This window comes from Oncorhynchus keta, chromosome 19 (genome assembly GCF_023373465.1).
Source record: "Oncorhynchus keta strain PuntledgeMale-10-30-2019 chromosome 19, Oket_V2, whole genome shotgun sequence".
NCBI classification, from domain to species: domain Eukaryota; kingdom Metazoa; phylum Chordata; class Actinopteri; order Salmoniformes; family Salmonidae; genus Oncorhynchus; species Oncorhynchus keta.
In genome coordinates this window covers 68,965,654-68,985,553 of record NC_068439.1, presented here as the reverse complement: position 1 = coordinate 68,985,553, position 19,900 = coordinate 68,965,654, and the positions used below count along the sequence as shown (strand labels likewise).

The 19,900-nt window shown below is 41.6% G+C and overlaps 2 protein-coding genes and 1 long non-coding RNA gene across 7 annotated transcripts; all 3 read left to right on the top strand.

The window, feature by feature from the left end:
- The first annotated feature begins 91 nt into the window (after positions 1-91).
- Positions 92-5,436, top strand: LOC118398771 (cilia- and flagella-associated protein 206-like). Its single transcript, XM_035794450.2, has 12 exons — positions 92-256; positions 365-448; positions 552-642; positions 808-996; positions 1,192-1,350; positions 1,459-1,673; positions 1,805-1,924; positions 2,273-2,468; positions 2,707-2,847; positions 3,007-3,200; positions 4,877-5,020; positions 5,163-5,436. The coding sequence occupies exons 1-12, from the start codon at positions 149-151 to the stop codon at positions 5,388-5,390; spliced, it is 1,869 nt and encodes a 622-aa protein (XP_035650343.1). The 5' UTR covers positions 92-148; the 3' UTR covers positions 5,391-5,436.
- Positions 5,437-9,406: 3,970 nt separating this feature from the next.
- On the top strand, positions 9,407-19,807 carry LOC118398766 (CMP-sialic acid transporter-like). Of its 4 annotated transcripts, none has more exons than XM_035794446.2 (9): positions 9,407-9,849; positions 15,424-15,604; positions 16,132-16,291; positions 16,403-16,555; positions 18,503-18,569; positions 18,663-18,784; positions 18,890-18,954; positions 19,047-19,181; positions 19,360-19,500. In XM_035794446.2, exons 1-9 carry the CDS (start codon positions 9,840-9,842, stop codon positions 19,364-19,366), a joined length of 900 nt encoding a protein of 299 aa, XP_035650339.1. In that variant the 5' UTR covers positions 9,407-9,839; the 3' UTR covers positions 19,367-19,500. The 4 variants fall into 4 exon arrangements, with proteins under 4 accessions (XP_035650339.1, XP_035650341.1, XP_035650337.1 ...); XM_035794448.2 differs by having other exon boundaries at positions 9,408-9,849; positions 18,893-18,954; XM_035794445.2 differs by lacking the exon at positions 18,890-18,954 and adding an exon at positions 15,151-15,208 and having other exon boundaries at positions 9,423-9,849; positions 18,663-18,839; positions 19,360-19,807.
- LOC118398770 (uncharacterized) lies at positions 9,861-14,038 on the top strand. Of its 2 annotated transcripts, XR_004828681.2 has the most exons (5): positions 9,861-10,682; positions 12,692-12,941; positions 13,043-13,146; positions 13,376-13,469; positions 13,582-14,038. It is a non-coding gene; the product is annotated as an uncharacterized LOC118398770 (long non-coding RNA). The 2 variants fall into 2 exon arrangements; XR_004828680.2 differs by having other exon boundaries at positions 9,863-12,941.
- Positions 19,808-19,900: the final 93 nt, after the last annotated feature.

Genomic DNA, 19,900 nt, shown 5'->3' with positions numbered 1-19,900 from the left:
GAGTTAATGAGAAGATTCACCAGTCAATGTGCATTACATGTGTTACATCCTGTGGCAGTGTTTCATTGGTGACCATGGCAACCGACGGGGAACTCGGGAGTACGCGGTGGGGAATTTGCATGATCTCCGTAGCTTGCAAGCTTGAAACATGTCTCGTGCTCAAGCAGAAAGTGTGATAAAAAACATAATTAGAGAAATCGCCCAAGAATGTGCCGGAAAGGGGCATGCTGTGTCAGAAACATTAGTGGCTTTCATGGTAGGTACCTGGCTTACTAATTAGGAACGTGGCAAGCGTTCGGTAACTAGCCGTGTGTGGTAATATGTCGGTGTTTTACGTTGTCTAAATCAATTATTTTTCTATTAGGTAAAAGCTGTTGTGTTGGACCCACGAAATCTATTTAACGTTGATCGGACTCTTACCAAGCAAGATGTTAGGAAACTTGTGGAAGTAAGTGCATTTAATTATAACTAAGACCCTGTGTCCGGTTTGGCTGGTAGCATGCCTGAGATCTTTGCGCAATGGGTTCGACGTCCGTGTTATTCCTTTGCAGTTGTGTGTGGACAAACTCATGGACCAGGGGAGCCCTTCCCTTGACACAATCAAGATGCAAGTCTACTTCGACATGAATTACACATCTCGACGTAAGTGGTTGCTTTAAAATGCTCAAGGAATGCATGAACTTATGATGCATAAGGCGTACTAACTAAACCCTAGCTGTTGGGACACGTGTGACGTCTAAGGGCATGGGATACTGGTATTGTACTCATTCATCAGTTTAGCCTCAAAGGTCTTGTTTTGTGTCCCAGGTGAGTTCATTGAGGAGCACCAGCGGGTACTACAGTCAAGGCTAGTCCCAGTGAGTCGAGAAATCACTGACAGCAGAGTGAAAACACGTGAGGATCTGGAGGGCCTTTACCGTAAGATCGTCAGTTATGTTCTGCTGCGCTCGGGCCTGGGTTCTTCCACAGACATCACCACAGTGCGAGAGGCTACAGGTAATCATAAGGACTATTGCATTGTAATTTGTACCACAATTTAAGGATCACTATTCACAAAGGTGGGGAAGGAAATGGTCAATTGTAATTACTGTCCACCGAAGTGAGTTTTTACAATGTGGGAATCATCACATTTTCCAGCATTGATCAGTTTGTTCCTTTTTTGCTCACAACTGACTGTGTGTGGTTTTGCAGCTGCCTTACAGAGCGTCTTTCCCCAGTCAGAGCTGGGGACCTTCCTGTCCCTCATCAAGAAGGACAAGGAGCAACAGCTCAATGACCTCAGCATGATTGTGACTGGCATCCGTCTCTTCAACAAAGACAGCAGGAAAGGAGGAGAGGGCATAGACGACTGTAAGTTCCAAAACATCACATATATATTTTTTGATAGACCTTGATAACTGAAACAATTTCTCAGAGCTCCAAATGTGTATTTCAATTTTGTCCTCGACTTCCATATAGTGCCAGCTATTCTGAATGAAGCCATTCCATCCACCACTAAAGACATTGAATGGGAGCTGGAGCTTTCTCAGAGTTTGGCCTGGCAGTACACATCCTGGCTGGAGAGGCTCCTGGACCCTGAGGTTGAGACCAGAGAATGTATTGTTCCCCTGGACATGCTTAAACAGGCTCTTTATAATGTACGACAACATGAAGCCTTTCTCAAAGTTATTTTGGTGAGTTAGCTAGAAGGTGATGGGCGTCATGACTTCAAGTCAGTACATGAAATTGTCCCTATGAGCAGTTCTTCAAGAGTATTGAGTTGCATAATAATTTTACCCATTATTCTGATTAAATCCCTCACCAGGCAGATGTCATTCTATGTGCAAAGCAAGTTGAAACCCTACAGACTGAACTAGCGACATGTATGAAGCTTTTGAGGGTCACCGTACATTCAAAGACTGCAGTACCCACTGCACAGGTTTTTGTAAGTACAGTATCTTGCACATATATATTTGAGCTGTTTTGTTATGGGGCGGTTTCCCGGACACAGATTACACCTAGTCCTAGACTCAAAAGCTTACTCGATAGATAATCCCCATTAGAAAGTGCTTTTTAGTCCAGGACTAGCGGACGCTTTTATCCAAAGCGACTTACAGTCATGTGTGCATACATTCTACGTATGGGTGGTCCCGGGAATCAAACCCACTACCCTGGCATTACAAGCGCCATGCTCTACCAACTGAGCTACAGAAGGACCACGCTTAACCTGTGTCTGGAAAAAGGGCCTTTCAATGTCTAAGCCTCAACTCGTGTACTATGTATCCTCTTCCAGCCCCATTTCACAGCTCTGGCAAAGTTCTGGTCAGGTCTTCAAGATGAGATGGTGCTGTTGAGCATCCTGAGTAACATAATGGAGAACCTGCAGCCCTTCCTGGCTGCTCAGTCTCAGCTCTTCCCTGATGGTCAGTTGGAGGACATACTTGGGTTGGAGATCAAGAAGTACGAGCAGAGAATGAAGGAGTCTTCAGGTAAGTACTCTGGGTGCATCCCAAATGGTATACTATTTCCTATGGGGCCTGGTATAAAGTAGTGCACTACATAGGGAATAGGATGCTATTTGGGACTGTGGCGGTATAAACTGTGGCGGTATAAACACAGGCTATCACAGCAAAGCACTGCATTTCCTACATCTCTATCATTAGCTAATGATTTTACATGTTTAATTTGTAGTAGATAAATTGTTTTGTTTGTTATTCACCTTGTCAGAAAACCGTATTGACCCCTATGAGATCAAAACACAAGAGTGGCTCTTGCCTGAGACAACAGCCAACTTTGACAAATTACCACTGCAGTACAATGGAATTTGTGGTTATACACTTGTGAAGAAGGATGGGCTTTTACTGCCAGGTATGTGGAGTTTTGGATGTGGCAATTGTATACGTTGTTGTACAACTAATGTTCATTCCCCCCCTTATTGAAAATATTCACCAGAAGTGATGTAATATGCCAACTTGTCTTCTAACTGAACATCCCAATGCTGCATATAAAATAAGACTGTTGTTTCAGGCAACCCAAGCATAGGAGTCCTGAAACATAGGGAGAAATACTATGTTTTCAGCTCCAAGGAGGCAGCTTTAAGATTTGGATCCAAGCCAGATGAGTACATTGCCCATGTGGCAGAGAAAGCAAAGCAGTCCCCTGAGCTTATCCAGCTCCTCCAACTCCACCAACAGTTTGCCTGTGTCACTCCATATCCTGAGGTACAGTGCCTTCGGAAAGTATTCAGACCCCCTGACTTTTTCCACATTTTGTTACTTTACAGCCTTATTCTAAAATGGATTAAATAAAAATCCTTAGCAATCTACCTTCACACACTACCCCATAATGACAAAGCAAAAACATGTTTTTAGAAAAGTTAGCAAATCTATAAAAAATAGAAAACATATCATACATAATTATTCAGACACTTTGCTTTGAGACTCAAAATTGAGCTCAGGTGTGTGCTGTTTCCATTGATCATCCTTGAGATGTTTCTACAACTTGATTGGAGTCCCCCTGTGGTAAATTCAATTGATTGGACATGATTTGAAAGGCACACATCTGTCTATGTAAGGCCCCACAGTTGACAGTGCATGTCAGAACAAAAACTAAGCCATGGGGTTGAAGGAATTGTCCGTAGAGCTCCGAGACAGGATTGTGTTGGAGCACAGATCTGGGGAAGCGTACCAAAACATTTCTGTAGCATTGAAGGTCCCCAAGAACATAGTTGCCTCCATCAATCTTAAAGAAAGAGATTTGGAACCACCAAGACTCTTCCTAAAGCTGCCTGCCAAACCGACCAATCGGGGGAGAAGGGCCTTGGTCAGGGAGGTGACCAAGAACCCGATGGTCACTCTGACAGAGCTCCAGGGTTCCTCTGTGGAGATGGGAGAACCTTCCAGAAGGGCAACCATCTATGCAGCTCTCCACAAATCAGGCCTTTATGGTAGTGGCCAGACGGAAGCCACTCCTCAGTACATGACAGCTCGCTTAGTTTGCCAAAAGGAACGTAAAGACTCAGACCATGAGAAACAAGATTCTCTGGTCTGATGAAACTAAGATTGAACTCTTTGGCCTGAATACCAAGCGTCACATCTGGTGGAAACCTTGCTGCACCATCCCTACAGTCAAGCATTGTGGTGGCAGCATCATTCTGTGGGGATGTTTTTCAGCGGCAGGGACTGGGAGGCTAGTCAGGATCGAGGTAAAGATGAACGGTGCAAAGTACAGAGAGATCCTTGAGGAAATCCTGCTCCAGACCATTTGGGACCTCAGACTGTGGCGAAGGTTCACCTTCGAACAGGACAACGACCCTAAGCACACAGCCAAGGCAACACAGGAGTGGTTTCGGGACAATTCTGAATGTCCTTGAGTGGCCCTGCCAGAGCCCGGACTTGAACCTGATGGAACATCTCTGGAGAGACCTGAAAATAGCTGTGCAGTAACGCTCCCTATCCAACCTCACAGAGCCTGAGAGGATCTGCAGAGAAGATTGGGAGAAACTCCCCAAATACAGGTGTTTAAAGCTTGTATTGTTATACTCAAGAAGACTTGAGGCTGTAATCGCTGCCATAGATGCTTCAACAAAGTACTGTGAAGGGGCTGAATACTTATGTAAATGTGATATATATATTTTTTAATAAATTAACTAACATTTCTAAACCTGTGTTTGCTTTGTCATTATGGAGTATTGTGTGTAGATTGATGTGGGGGAAAAAACCATTTAATCAATTTTAGAATAAGGATGTAACTTAACAAAATGTGGAAGAAGTCAAGGGGTCTGAATACTTTCCGAAGGTACTGTATGTTCACTAACAGTCATAATTCTTCAATAGCATCTTCAGAACTTGCAGTAATATTTTTTTACCCACTGTTCACTTAAATGTTGTCTCTGTAGATGCAGTCAGGGGAGAGATTGTTGGTGAAACCCATTACAAAGTGTGACAGCAGCACTCAGACAGACACTCATTTGTTGGAGACCAACATTGTGAAGTCATATGAGTGGAATGAGTGGGAGCTGAGGAGAAAAGCAATCAAATTGGTATGTGATTTTAATTGACTTGAGTGTACTGTTTCATTTTATCAGTGGTAGGTTTACCATGGTCTTCTTGCATGGATCTTTTTTATTCAAAAAGGTTCACTTTTATGTCCTGCCTTTGGCAATGGGCATGTTGTTTTTTCAGGCCAATCTTCGTAGTAAAGTGACCCACTCAATGCAGACTAATCTAAGTCACATGAGGAGGGATAACGTCACCCAAACCTACCACCTCGAAGATGTTGCATGCCAGAGCAAGAGGGATGGCAATAGCAATGTCCCCAAGCCTCAGGTTTACCTGGCTGGTCTTCGAGGAGGGAAAACCAAGACTACACATATGATAAAAACAAACTTGACCAGATCAGTAAGTGAATAAGTGAATAACTGTCTATCTTCAAGCAATAAAGATAACTTTGATGGAAGTGCCAGTCTATTTGTTTTTAAAAATAGTTTAACATTGTCCTAGGGGTGTTACTGCCCATAGAACATTGTTGTATGCCAGTAAAAGAAACGGGTCATAGTGTTTGAACTGAGGAAGGATAACATAGAGGGTTACACTTGGTCAAAACCGTGCCTGACAAAACTGTTCACATAACTGACTGTAGGAGCAGGCATGTGCACAAGACACACAGCCTATCATAGGCCAAGTTCGAGGGGTATGACCTCCGGTGGCACGGCAAACTCCGACTTGAAAACAAATGCACCCAAAACACCCCGCTCCTCATTACATCCTGGGAGAAGGTTGCAGGAGCTGTCATTAGCGAGCACATTCAGTGACGAAAACTAGGATCCAACTGCAGCCCTGGATGTCTTCATTGCATCAGTATGCTTTGACCCATTCAGTATTATATATTACGGTTGAATGCTTTAGTATTTTTTTAAAATTTTTTACCTTTATTTAACCAGGCAAGTCAGTTAAGAACACATTCTTATTTTCAATGTTTCAATTTCAATTTTCATGTTTGATTACATTAGGCTGCCAATGGAATAGTGGTCGTACAATATGAATTATAGGACGTACAGTATCTTACATAATGTTTGCACCAGTATGAATTGACCCGTTTAGTATTATATATTATGGTTCAATGCTTTGGTATGATATATTATGTTAGGTTGCATTACATTAGCCTTATTCTATTGATAGCATATCAATGGAATAGCAGTCGTACGTCCTAAAATTCGTATTATAATGTACATTATCCGACATTTACATTTACATTTAAGTCATTTAGCAGACGCTCTTATCCAGAGCGACTTACAAATCCGACATCTTGATTTCAACCATACAAATGCTTAGAACAAACTATGTTTGTGTATAGTGGTTAAACGACAATCCAGAGTCATTTCTGCCTGTTGGAGTGTTTGTCTGACCTCTAAGGTGTTTTAAATGCCAAAGAATGGGACTTGTAGCGGCTCTGCAAAGGGAAGAAAATATATGCCAAGTGTGGAGGGGAACAAAATGATATGGGATGGATGTATGCCGGGTGCAGTAAAAAGGCTAGAGAGGCCCAAAGATATAAAATCACTCAATGTATCTTATGCAGAGTCTGCAGGGCAGATTGGTGGAACTAAATCAAATGTGTCTGCTCAAACGGTCAGAAACAGACTCCATGAGGCTGGTATGAGGGCCCGACGTCCACAGGTGGGGGTTGTGCTTACAGCCCAACACCATGCAGGGCGTTTGGCATTTGCCAGAGAACACCAAGATTGGCAAATTCGCCACTTGTGCACTTCACAGATGAAAGCAGGTTCACACTGAGCACATGTGACAGTCTGGAGACGCCGTGGAGAACGTTATGCTGCTTGCAACATCCTCCAGCATGACCGGTTTGGCGGTGGGTCAGTCATTTCTTTGGGGGGCCGCACAGCCCTCCATGTGCTCGCCAGAGGTAGCCTGACTGCCATTAGATACCGAGATGAGATCCTCAGACCCCTTGTGAGACATATGCTGGTGCGGTTGGCCCTGGGTTCCTCCTAATGCAAGACAATGCTAGACCTCATGTGGCTGGAGTGTATCAACAGTTCCTGCAAGAGGAAGGCATTGATGCTATGGACTGCCCCCCCCCCATTCCCCAGGAGATCCCTCAGGAGACCATCCGCCACCTCATCAGGAGCATGCCCAGGCGTTGTAGGGAGATCATACAGGCACGTGGAGGCCACATACACATGCCTCATTTTGACTTGTTTTAAGGACATTACATCAAAGTTGGATCAGCCTGTAGTGTGGTTTTCCACTTTCATTTTGATTGTAACTCCAAATCCAGACCTCCATGGGTTGATAAATTTGATTTCCATTGATAATTTTTGTGTGATTTTGTTGTCAGCACATTCAACTGTGTAAAGAAAAAAGTATTTAATAAGAATATTTCATTCATTCAGATCTAGGATGTGTTATTTTAGTGTTCCCTTTATTTTTTTGAGCAGTGTATATATGTGTGACTGATCATGTGACACTTAGATTTCACACAGGTGGACTTTATTTAACTAATTCCGTGACTTCTGAAGGTAATTAGATGCACCAGATCTTATTTAGGTGCTTCATTGCAAAGGGGGTGAATACATATGCACACACCACTTTTCCTGGGGGGGGTTTTCAGTATTTTTTTAAAACAAGTTTAAATTCACTTTTGACTTTTGTGCTTCATTGAGGGGTCCATTACATGAAATACAAGTCAAAATCAATTTAAATTACAGGTTGTAACGTAACAAAATAGGAAAAATGTGAAGGGGGGGATGAATACTTTTGCAAGGCACTGTAGATGCTAATGGTACTATTGTCGAAGATATGATGGAAACAAGAACATTGATATGTCTTAATGATGGGTGTGGTACAAGAGTTGTTGTTAGAGGGGTTACATACTGCCTGGACCTCACAATGGTTTCTGACTCTATTGCATGTGTGTGAATGGAATGGAATGAATGATTCTACTGTTGGAAGTGATCAGTTCCTGATTTTGTGTACCATGAACTGTGATGTTATTTTGTTGATTTTCAAAGGAAGAGCGCTTTTAGAACGCAGGATCATTAAGTCTGTCAAGATAAATGCATGGAGACAGTTCTGCTCTACAATCGGCAGGGGTACTGAACTGGGGGATGTATGGTCTATGTTGAAGAAGATGACTGGAAGAAGCAAGCCCAATCGAGTTCCAGTTTTGGTTGTGGGTCAAAAAATGTTCTTAACTGATAGAAAAAGCTGACTTGTTGGGGAAGACATTTGCTAGGGTACATAGTTGGGTTAATTTGACTGAAGTATATAAGCAACACAGGTGGGAGTTTTTAAATGCTCATGTTAATGTGTATAAGAAAAGGGATATTGTTGACTCTTCCTTGGATGCTGTTTTTACCATACATGAGATGTGTTCAGCCTTAAAAGGCTGTGTATATACAGCCCCAGGTCATGATCAATTGTGCTGTGATGCTTAAGCATCTACCTGATGAGGTCAAATATGTTTTCCTGGGCTTATAAGATTTGGAGTGAGGCGCTTAGACCTTCTGGTTGGAAAAGTGGAGTAATATCACCTTTTGTGAAACCTGGTAAGGACCCTTCATGCACTGATGGTTACAGATCAATAGCACTGACCTCTAACTTGTGTGAACTGATGGAAAAGATGATAGAGGTTTATTGAGTCGATGTCAAAGTGGATTCTGTAAAGGTAGATCTACTTTGGATGCATTAGTAAAGGTGAGAAATTAAGTTGAAAAAACTCTGGTCTGGTCATAAAAGAAGTAGTGGCTGTCTTTTTTTGACATTGAAAAGGCTTATGACGCTATGGAGAGAAGGCCTACTAATTTAAGATGAGACTTGGTATTGGTGGGAGATTATAACTGGGTTTTGGCTGCCTAATTTAATTGCTCTTCAAGTTAGGATCAATTTTCAATAGGATCAATTTTATCTGATACAGGTGTTTCTGTATGGACAGCCTATGGGGGAGGATTTCTAAGTAGAACTATTTGGGTCTATGGTTCAATGAGTGATATATATGGAAAGGTAATGTCATACATGTTGAAACAAAGTGTAAGAAGGTGGTGAATCTTATGCCCTCGGTCTCTGGTTACGAATGGGCTGCTGACAGACCATCGTTAATGGATAGGTATAGGGCTCTGATCAGGACGACAATTGATTGCAGGTGTATAGGTTATGGAACAGCGGCGAAGACTTGGCTTCAGAAACTGGACAGAATCCAGTAAATAGTTTAAGGATATGTATTGATGCGTTTAAATCAACATCTCTGTATGTGCTTTACTAGTGGAGGCAGGTGAGATGCTTTTGGATATATGCCGTAAAAAAAATATTAGCTTTTTATTAGCTTTTCGGGTAAGGTTGAAAGGTTGTGCATCCCATTGCTACTGTTCTAGATGACTGTTTTGCTCCATTTCACAGATGGATCCAAGGACCCAGTTAGTGGGCATACAGGAGCAGGTGTTTAAGTTCCTGAATTTGATATGCAGTTACACAGGGCGGTGCACAATTGGACCAGCGTTGTCGGGGTTAGGCCGTCATTGTAAATAAGATTGTGTTCTTAACTGACTTGCCTAGTTAAATAAAGATTAATAAAGTTGGCGGCATGCACATTTAACGTTGGTTTGCGGACTGACATATAATTGACAAACATCAAGAGAATGCTTGACATTTATACATCCGGTGAAAAATCCGTCTCATTGTTCTATTTGTGATTCGCTTGGTGACAGGCGGCTAGGCTCCGGGACTGCAGCTGGATGCATCTTAGATGCAGACAGATAACAATGGTTTGAAGTCTGGTTCGTTCGTTCAACGTTAAATACCCATTCATTTTACAACGCACCATAACAATCAAGTTAGCTAACCATGGCTAACGGTAAGTGGAATTTGCAATTCTTAGCTACTTGCAATGCTAACGTTTAGATGGCTAGCTAGTCTTTAATGTTTCGAAACTAAACTCAGTAAGCTAGCGTTTAAATCAGTAATATTATTGGTTGTGAATTTATTTGCTAGTAAGTTAAACAAAGTGTTTTATGTTGCGAACGGAATAGAGTAGTCTCTGAATCATGGAAGCGCAAATGCTATGTAGCTAGCTAGTTAGCCAGGTGCAGATTTAGCAAGGTGGATCTTGCTAAACCAATCCCCCGGCTGCAAAGATTTGTTTTTGTAAACGAATTCAGAAAATAACGAATCACGTCAAGTGTCTGTCCACATTAGCCCTTTTCAAACTGCATTGTTAAGCTTTTATCCCTGGATTCACACTTATAGTGTATTCCAAAGCCCTGTGCAAACGGACAAACGTAACTTGCTGATGCGACCAACACTCAGCCACGCGACCATTTGTTACATGCAAGGCATTTATTAGCATATTAGGTCCCCTTGCTGCTAGCATAGCATTTTGTTTCCAATAATGAATGTTTGAAAACATTGCTGCCTCCTTTCCCTGACCTCGGAAACAAGGTTTCACTTTTGAAATGTGATCTTGCCCCTCCCTGCACAGAGAATGTTGTTCACGGACGAGACATCATCAACTTTTCTGATCCAGGCAAAAGCATGCAACAATATTACCATCCATGATAATATCTGGATAAATGTTAACAGAATAAATTACTGAAAACCGACGGAAATTGAGACCTGTGTGAAGCTAGCCACAATAGTGGAATTTGCGTTAGAGAGAGAGCGTAGGAAAAACAGCAGGTCCGGGACAAGGTATGCTACTCGGTGACACTCACAGAACACAACTGTAGAGTTTGTAAACACATATTCGCGTCTTAGCTAATTATTTGAAAAACGAACTGCTTCAAAGACAATGTAATCCATGATGGACTGGCATAGTTGTTAATTACCTATATTATCCTAATGGTGATGCACATTTAAATCAGCCCAACGCTCGCCTTGATATGTGCCAAAAATGCATCAAGTCAATCGCTTGGCCTGATATAAGTATAAATACAGTAAAGTACACACTAAAGAGTAAAAAAAACGTAAGAAAAATTGTTTAAAAAAAATAGGCACAACTGCAGACTTCATAGAATAGGCCAGGGCCTACCTGTAAAATGGGAGGGGTCATATCCCCTTAACCAGAGAAATGGGACAACATTTACACACACTTTGGTTGAACTCATACCTTGGTTGACTCAGCTTGGCGATGCTACTTTCAGCTTGATCTCAATTATTGGAGAGAGGCCTCATTGCTTTATCAGGTATGAAGGGTGTCAATGGTGCTTTTGTTATTGGTCAATTTTGTTGTAACTAGTACTCTTTGTATGTTGGCCTTTGTTAATTTAATAGGCCTACATTAAATTGTATTGGTAACATACACATTGAGCAGATGTTATTGCGGGTGTAGTGAAATGCTTATGTTTGTAGCTCCAACAGTGACATGAGTTGGGGTCAATGTGAATTGAAGTCAGTCAATTCAGGAAGTGATTTGAATTTACAAAATGGAGAGAACTTGACATAAATAGCTTCTCCTTGTCCGCTTATTTATAAGTAAATGGAAATAGATAAACCTACCTCTATTGCATTGGAATATCATTTCTCAAATTGACCCCAACCCTGAGGCCTAAATTCAACACTTAAATGAGATGAGGATCACACTGCGCAACATGCATTATGGTTCCATAGACTCTCCAATTCACCTTCATTTACAGTTTTACTCTGTTCAAGTAGACAGTTATCAATAGTTTGTTTCTTTGTTATTAGTCATTCAAAATGTACATGCCTATGGTATTTGGCACCCTCTGCTGGTTATTTGCAGGATGTGCTATGATCCATTTTATAGAGAAATTGGCATAACTTTAAAACTAGCAGAGATCCAACTCTGGAAATTTGATATGCCTGTAGAGTATGTTCAACAATATATTGTAACATTCCCATTCAAAATATTTATTTTTAGTCATGTAAGAAAATTGTTACTTAAATCAAAATACGACTTTTATTATAGGGCAAGCGGTAAAAGCTTGATTTGACCTGTCGTCAGTGATATGTAGCCCAAAATCATGTTTAATGACATTTCATCTTTCAATCATGCAAGACTTCATGTATGCATATGGTTCCCGCCATAGAGCTAATAATAGGCCCCAATCACCACACAACCCCCACCCCAAGTGCCACAAGACGCACTTGCCGTGGCTGAGAGATCTTGGGTGAAGAGGCAAGAATTGGTTTAATTTGTATAACTGTTTAAATTATTTAAAAAATTTGACAGACTACAAATAAGGATGTTCTCTTTTGTATTGCACATTCCTTGGTATAATAGTTGAGTTTTATTCCCCCCTTATTATTTGTATTTCACAGCAACACCTACAGTCCACAATCTTAATTTAGTTTGAGGATATGCATTTCTAAAATGTCGGTATTTCTAATCTTTGTGCCTTCGTGGATATTGTGCCCATGTCAAACCGAGCTGGTAGCACAGGTCATGCTGACCAGACTTGGCTTCATGTCCACTCTCCTGGAGCCAGAGCTCCACATCTGGAGGCAGATGTTTATGGGATTGTGTTACCACAAGTTCTTGTCCCTGCCATTGTCCATCCATCGATCAGGCAGGGAAAAGGTTTAAAGAACTCGATGATGCTCTGTTCAAGTGGACTGAGTAAATCCTTAATTACCATTACTAGTAGCATAAAGGAATGACGTAAGTGAAAATCACAATTTCCACGACCATGTTTTGCAAAGGACTAAAACCCTGGAATGTCACATGTAATTATTTGCAGGTCTTTGTACATTACTTCCCACGTCGCATTGACGTCGTAAAGGATCCAAAGTACCAGTAGCAGCTGGCATTGGAGTATGAAGACCAAGCATGGGAGCTAGGTGTGACTTGTGCCTTCCCACTGGTTCCCCTGGTCCCACAATAAAGTACAACTGAGTGATGATTATGGGATTGCAATTTTGGCCATGCTGATCACACTTCGTTTGAGGGACATGGCTGCTGCTAGGCCTACTTCTGCTGGGATTTAAAGTGTAAGAAGATAACTTCTCATTTTAATCATCACTTTTTTCTCTTTTTTTTCTGCATTTCTGCATAGTCCAGTCAAATTAAGTGTCGAATGCATTCATTTCAGGATGGGAGTGGAGACAAGATTGACCTACTTCTTGTGCACCCCCAGCAGGACCCCCTCTTGCAGCACCACCTGCTCCTCCAATGGCTGGCCTTGAGATCCACAGTGTAAGATGTTAGAATTGAATGTGATTGTTCCTTATATATATATGCCATTTAGCAGACGCTTTTATCCAAAGCGACTTACAGTCATGTGTGCATACATTCTACGTATGGGTGGTCCCGGGAATCGAACCCACTACCCTGGCGTTACAAGCGCAAGCGTTCCTTATTTTCTCTGCACTTGTGCACTATCCAGACCAGAAATTATAGGTGTCTAATACCTCTATTATTACAGCATGGGGGCAGAGGCAAGGTTTGACACCCAGCGGCTGTCGTTCCATCAGTTCAGCCGTGTGGAGGCAAATAAGTACTTTCAGCCGACTCGCAAGGTATGTTATTTACTGTTATTGGTAGAAATGTCATCAATATATGTTTAAGTGTGCATGTGTTGAAAAGTATTTAGTAATCAATGCGAAACCTAAAATATCCATATGATTACAGGGTAAAGTGAACAGTGCGGTTATCTGCAGCCCCAGGATCACCCTTGATGGTCAGTGTGACAGGGAGGTGGATGTTCGGTCACCTTTCTTCCACACCAATCTTTTTTTTTTTTTTTACTAATCAACTGCTCAACATTACCAAGAGTATTAGAATCTGGTCGAGAACCAAATGTGTAATAGCCTGCAGCTCGTAAAGAGCAGGTGGGGGCAGCCCTGATGGGTGAAGAGAAGCCCTGATGGGTGAACTGTTATTCTTCAATCTACTTTATTCTACATTTTCTTGTAAATATTTCATGGGTGTATGTTGATTTGTGTATTTTCCAGGAGCTTGCTCGGTTGTCTTATTAAAAAGAGAACAGGGACGAATTTGTCAGTTTCTCCTATATTGGCTCAAATTGGTTACTGTTTTTTACTTCCCTCTGGAAAGTTGTTTCTTTAAATAAATACTGAATAAAACATTTCTGTGGCAATTTGTTATTATTGGGTATCTTAAATACTGTCACCGAGTAGGCTGATAACCGTGGACCTAAGATCCATAGGTAAGGTTGTACATTGCAAGATAAATGTTCAATACACTGTTGGTTAAGTAGTGAACTTAATGTGGCGAGTTTCACACTGTTTTCAAAGTCCCCCCAATAAGTGCATTGACCATAATATTTGTGAAAACTCTTCAGTTATGTCCCGTGGGTGTCACTTATATAGACCGATACCCCATTTCATGGGTGAACAATCTCTCGCTTAGGCATCTACTGTCCAATATGAGTTCAATAGTCAACACTTATTATAGGCTTAATGTGGTTAATTTCACACTGGTTTTAGTGTTGCACTGTAAGAGTTAAGATGCTAATATTTGTGTAAACTCAGTTGTGTTCTGTGGGTGTCACCGAGTAGGCTGATACCCCATTTCATGGGTGCACAATCTCTTGTATAAGCTGTGTAGTATGCCCCCAATGCAGATGTGGGGATTTTTAAAAAAATGTCTGTAAATTAACAATTGTATTTCATTTTGGATTTGTTTAGCCATATCTAGTCCAAATATGGCTTGATTCTACTGTTTGGAAGGCTCCTGCGTGGTGCAGCGGTCTAAGGTACTGCATCTCCATGCAAGAGGCATCACTACAGTCCCTGGTTTGTATCCAGGCTGTATCACATCCGGCTGTATTTGGAGTCCCATAGGGCGGCGCACAATTGGTCCAGTGTCGTCCAGGTTTGGCCGGGGTAGGCTTTCATTGTAAATAAGGATTTGTTCTTAACTGACTTCCCTAGTTAAATAAAGGTGTGCATCACTTTCAATGGGGGACTTTCATTTTTAATGCGAAACCCAAATTCCACTATTGTGACTTCCTTATTGTGGCTAGCTTCACACAGGTGATATTGAGCGTATGCTGCCCTTCCAGTTTAGATGGAAGGATGAAAGTGTATACATTTACTTATCAAAATAGCTACAAAGGCATCACAGCATATGCAAATTAAGTGAAAGTGCAGCTTTTGTGATTGGACAATGAAAATGAGTTATTCTGACCCTTTTCACACTGGCTATTTTTGCATCATGTTTCTGGGGTCCCAACAGTCCCGAAAAGTCAGTGCTAACCTTGCTCCTGAGCAGAGCCAACTAGCCCTGGACTAAGGTTGGTGCTAGCCCATTTTAGAATGTTCCAAGTGTGAACACACTTAGCCCCAGGCTAAAATCTCCCTTAGCCCAGGACTAAGCAGGCTCTTAGCCCTGGGCTAAGGTGCAGTGTGAACATGCCTAGTATGTGTGATTTCTGGTTCCTTGCCTCACTGACCTACTTGCTGTCAACTTTACACTTTCTGCTGTCAAGATTCTGTCCTCTCTCCACAGAGCCAGTGAGTGTGGTGTTCAAGGTGTACTGTCTGTCAGTGATGACAATGGTGGCAGCAACTTACACACTGGTATTACGATACACAAGGACCATATCATCAACAGCTATGTACTTCTCTACAACAGCAGTATGCGTCACAGAGGTTATTAAATTGTTCTTGAGCCTTGGGATGTTGACCAAGTAAGTAGGCTTTATCGAGAGCCCAGATTTGCCACCTATTCTATATCCTGTGTTTTCATGACAGACCAAATAATGTTTCTAATCCATGTGTAAACTAAACAAGTGATTGCTATCCAAGTGGTCTCAGCCTTGAATAAATATATAGAATACCCTTGAAGGGATTGACATAATAGTTTGCCATATTGCCCAGGCAAGTGACCTGAGCAGTTGCAAGTTGAGCCTTGCCCTCTGGTAGCCCCATTAGGCAGATTATTTATTTAATTTATTTTTTTACACTGATTACCAACATGCAAAGTATTCCAGTAGTCCTATTTGTTCCTCCTCCTGTGTGTAGGTGAAACTAGCTACTTTAATTAAATTGATCATAATCTTCGAGCAACCAAATAATACTCCTGACTTGCCCGATAGGGGAGTGCCTTTCAGACCTTAAATGTCAATCTTTGCCTTGTATTGAGTAATTTGTTGAAAGAATTAATGCCCTAGTTGCTCAACTTTTGTATATGTTTGTTTTAATTTTCACCTTTCAGAGAAGCTGGCAGCTTTGGCAGGTTAAAAGCATCCATAGTTGAACATGTGTTTCAGTGTCCAAAAGAGCTGCTGAAACTGAGTGTTCCCTCTGTGGTCTATGCGATTCAGAATAACATGGCCTTCATAGCCCTGAGCAATCTTGATGCAGCTGTGTATCAGGTATTAACTTGAAATTAAATGATTTCTTCAGAAAACTGCACATTAATAATTGACTTGTATACTTTATTCCTGGTTCATATGCTCACTGTTCCACTGCATCTCCCTACCAAGGTGACCTATCAGTTGAAGATCCCGTGCACAGCCCTATGCATGGTCCTAATGCTGAACCGCTCTCTCAGCAGGCTGCAGTGGTTGTCTGTCTGCATGCTGTGTGGGGGTGTTGCTTTGGTCCAGTGGAAACCTGCAGAGGCCACTAAAGTCCAGGTACCCTTGGTATTTGTCTAGCATTATTTTTTAAATTTAATCTGCATTAATCTAAAAACACCCATTTGATGTCAGAATACTTATTGTACAAGGGAGACCTTGCCAATGGGCATGTCAAGTGTATTGATGATGTTCTTATTAAGCAATAAGGCACGCGGGGGTGTGGTGTGTGTATATAGTGCTTTTGTAAAGTATTCAGACCCCTTCACTTTTTCCATATTTTGTTACTTTACAGCCTTATTCTAAAATTGATTAAATTTGTTGTTTTTTTTCTCAGTCTACACAATACCCCATAATGACAAAACAAAAACAGGTTTTTAGAAATGTTTGCAAGTTGATTTATAAAAAAAAAACAATTCAGACCCTTTACTCAGTACTTTGTTGAAGCGTCTTTGGCAGTGATTACACCCTCGAGTCTTCTTTGGTATGACGCTACAAGCTTGGCACATCTGTATTTGGGAAGTTTCTCCCATTCTTCTCTGCAGATCATCTCGAGCTCTGTCAGGTTGGAAGGAGAGCGTCGCTGCACAGCTATTTTCAGGTCTCTCCAGAGATGTTAGATTGGGATCAAGTCCAGCTCTGACTGGGCCACTCAAGGACATTAAGACCTGTCCCGAATCCACTCCTGCGTTGTCTTGGTTGTGTGCTTAGGGTCGTTGTCCTGTTGAAAGGTGAACCTTCGCCCAAGTCTGAGGTCCTGAGCGCTCGGGAGCAGGTTTTCATCAAGGATCTCTCTGTACTTTGTTCCTTTCATCTTTCCCTCGATCCTGACTAGACTCCCAGTCCCTGCTACTGAAAAATATTCCCACAGCATGATGCTGCCACCATGCTTAACTGCAGGGATGGTGCCAGGTTTCGTCCAGATGTGACACTTGGCATTCAGACCAAAGAGTTCGATCTTGGTTTCATCAGACCAGACAATTTTGTTCCACATGGTTTGAGTTCTTTAGGTGCCTTTTGGCAAACTCCAAGTGGGCTGTCATGTGCCTTTTACTGAGGAGTGGCTTCCGTCTGGCCACTCTACCATAAAGGCCTGATTGGTGGAGTGCTGCAGAGATGGTTGTCCTTCTGGAAGGTTCTCCCATCTCTGCAGAGGAAGTCTGGAGCTTTGTCAGAGTGACCATCAAGTTCTTGGTCACCTCCCTGACCAAGGTCGTTCTCCCCCGATTGCTCAGTTTGGCTGGGTGCCAGCTCTAGGAAGAGTCTAGGTGGTTCCAAACGGTTTCCATTTAAGAATGATGGAGGCCACTGTGTTTTAGGGGACCTTCAATGCTGCAGACATTTATTGGTACCCTTCCCCAGATCTGTGCCTCAACACAATCCTGACTTGGAGCTCAATTCCTCTGACCTCATGGCTTGGTTTTTGCTCTGACCTCATGGCTTGGTTTTTGCTCTGACATGCACTGTCAACTGTGGGACCTTGTACAGATAGACTTTCCAAATCATGTCCAATCAATTGAATTTACCACAGGTGGACTCAGTTGTAGAAACATCTCAAGGATGATCAATGGAAACAGTATAGCAAAGGGTCTGAATACGTTTTTATTTTCTGTTTTCGCTTTGTCATTATGGGATGTTGTGTGTAGATTGATGTGGATAATTTGTTTTAAATATATATTTTAGAATAAGGCTGTAACCTAACAATGTGGAAAGAGTGAAGGGATCTGAATACTTTCTGAATGCACTGTATTATGGTTATACCACGGCTAAGGGATTTTCTTATGCACGACGCAACGCAGAAGGCCTAGATAGTATATTGGCAATATACCACAAACCCCTGAGGTGTCTTATTGCTATTATAAACTGGTTACCAACGTAAAAATATTTGTTTTGTCATACCTGTGGTATATGGTTTGATATAAGCCAATCAGCATTCAGGGTTCATAATGGCTTGTTTTAGAATCCAAGGATTTGATAAGGATGTTACACATGTTCTAATCTTATCAGGTTGAGCAGAACCCTTTTTGGGGGTTCATGGCCATTGCTATCGCTGTATTCTGCTCTGGATTTGCAGGTAATGTATCTTAATTTTTATCTTCATACCTTTTAATATTCCATGATGATAATGGCAGGTTATATTTAATGGTGTCACTTTGTGTTTGAACAGGTGTGTACTTTGAGAAGGTCCTGAAGAGCTCAGACACATCCCTATGGGTGCGGAACATCCAGTTGTACATGTCTGGCATCGTGGTCACCCTCGCTGTTGTTTACATGACTGAGGGTACTCAGGTTATACAGAAAGGCTTCTTCTACGGTTACACGCCTTGGGTGTGCTTTGCAGTTTGTGAGTCATTTTAAGCTTGATACATAAACACAACCATTTTGTTTTTTCAGCAGCAGTTGTCAAAGATACCCATCCCAAAACCCCAAAGAGCAAGGCAGATTTTTATGCAATTAAGGTTCTTACTTTTCTACCATGCCTGGGGATGTTTTTTTCTAACCTGAATTTGTCTTGTACATTGAAGTTACATTTGTTATTTTATCCTTCCAGTTCTGTCCAGTGTGGGTGGTTTGTACACATCAGTGGTGGTGAAGTACACAGACAATATCATGAAAGGCTTCTCTGCTGCAGCCGCCATCGTTCTCTCTACTGTGGCATCTGTCGCTCTGTTTGGGCTACAAATAAGTGAGTTGAGCAATCAGATCTCTGTGGGCAGGGACTATCATGAGTTACTGTTCAGACACTGGGCTTTGAGACTCGTTACTATATCGTATAAAATTAGAATCTGACGAACATATTTTGGCTGTGAGTGAATTTATAGTCCATTGCAGGTTTTCAGTAACCATTTTCTCTTTTCTTTCAGCTGTTAACTTTGCCAGTGGAGCAATGCTAGTGTGTATCTCCATATACCTGTATGGACTCCCAAAACAAGACACCACCAAGCTTCCAAGAGCAGACACGGTTGCCAAGCAGAAACTAATCACTGTTTGAGGCCTGGAAGAACTTAAACGTTTATGGCCTTTCCTGACCACTGAGCTGGACATGCCTGAGGCCCTCTGTTGCGTATAGAATAAGAGCGTCGGCAAGGAACTTTAATTTATCATTAATGCTGGAGCATAAATTAAGGGATTTTAAAATACACTTCAATATTGTGGAGCTGAGACATAGAAATTACCTGTTTTACTGCTGTTAGTCACGGACAATAGTTACTAATCTTTTGTCAGTCATTCCACTTGTCACAGTACTAAATGTATATACAATCTCATTGTTGTAGCTGTCATTATCTATAATACAATCTTGGGTCGTCTGTTTTGAACATTCAAAATACATTTGTTGACCTTCAATGTTAATGGCAATAAATCTGAACTTATGCATTGCCAGAGATGTTAACTACAATTTATAAA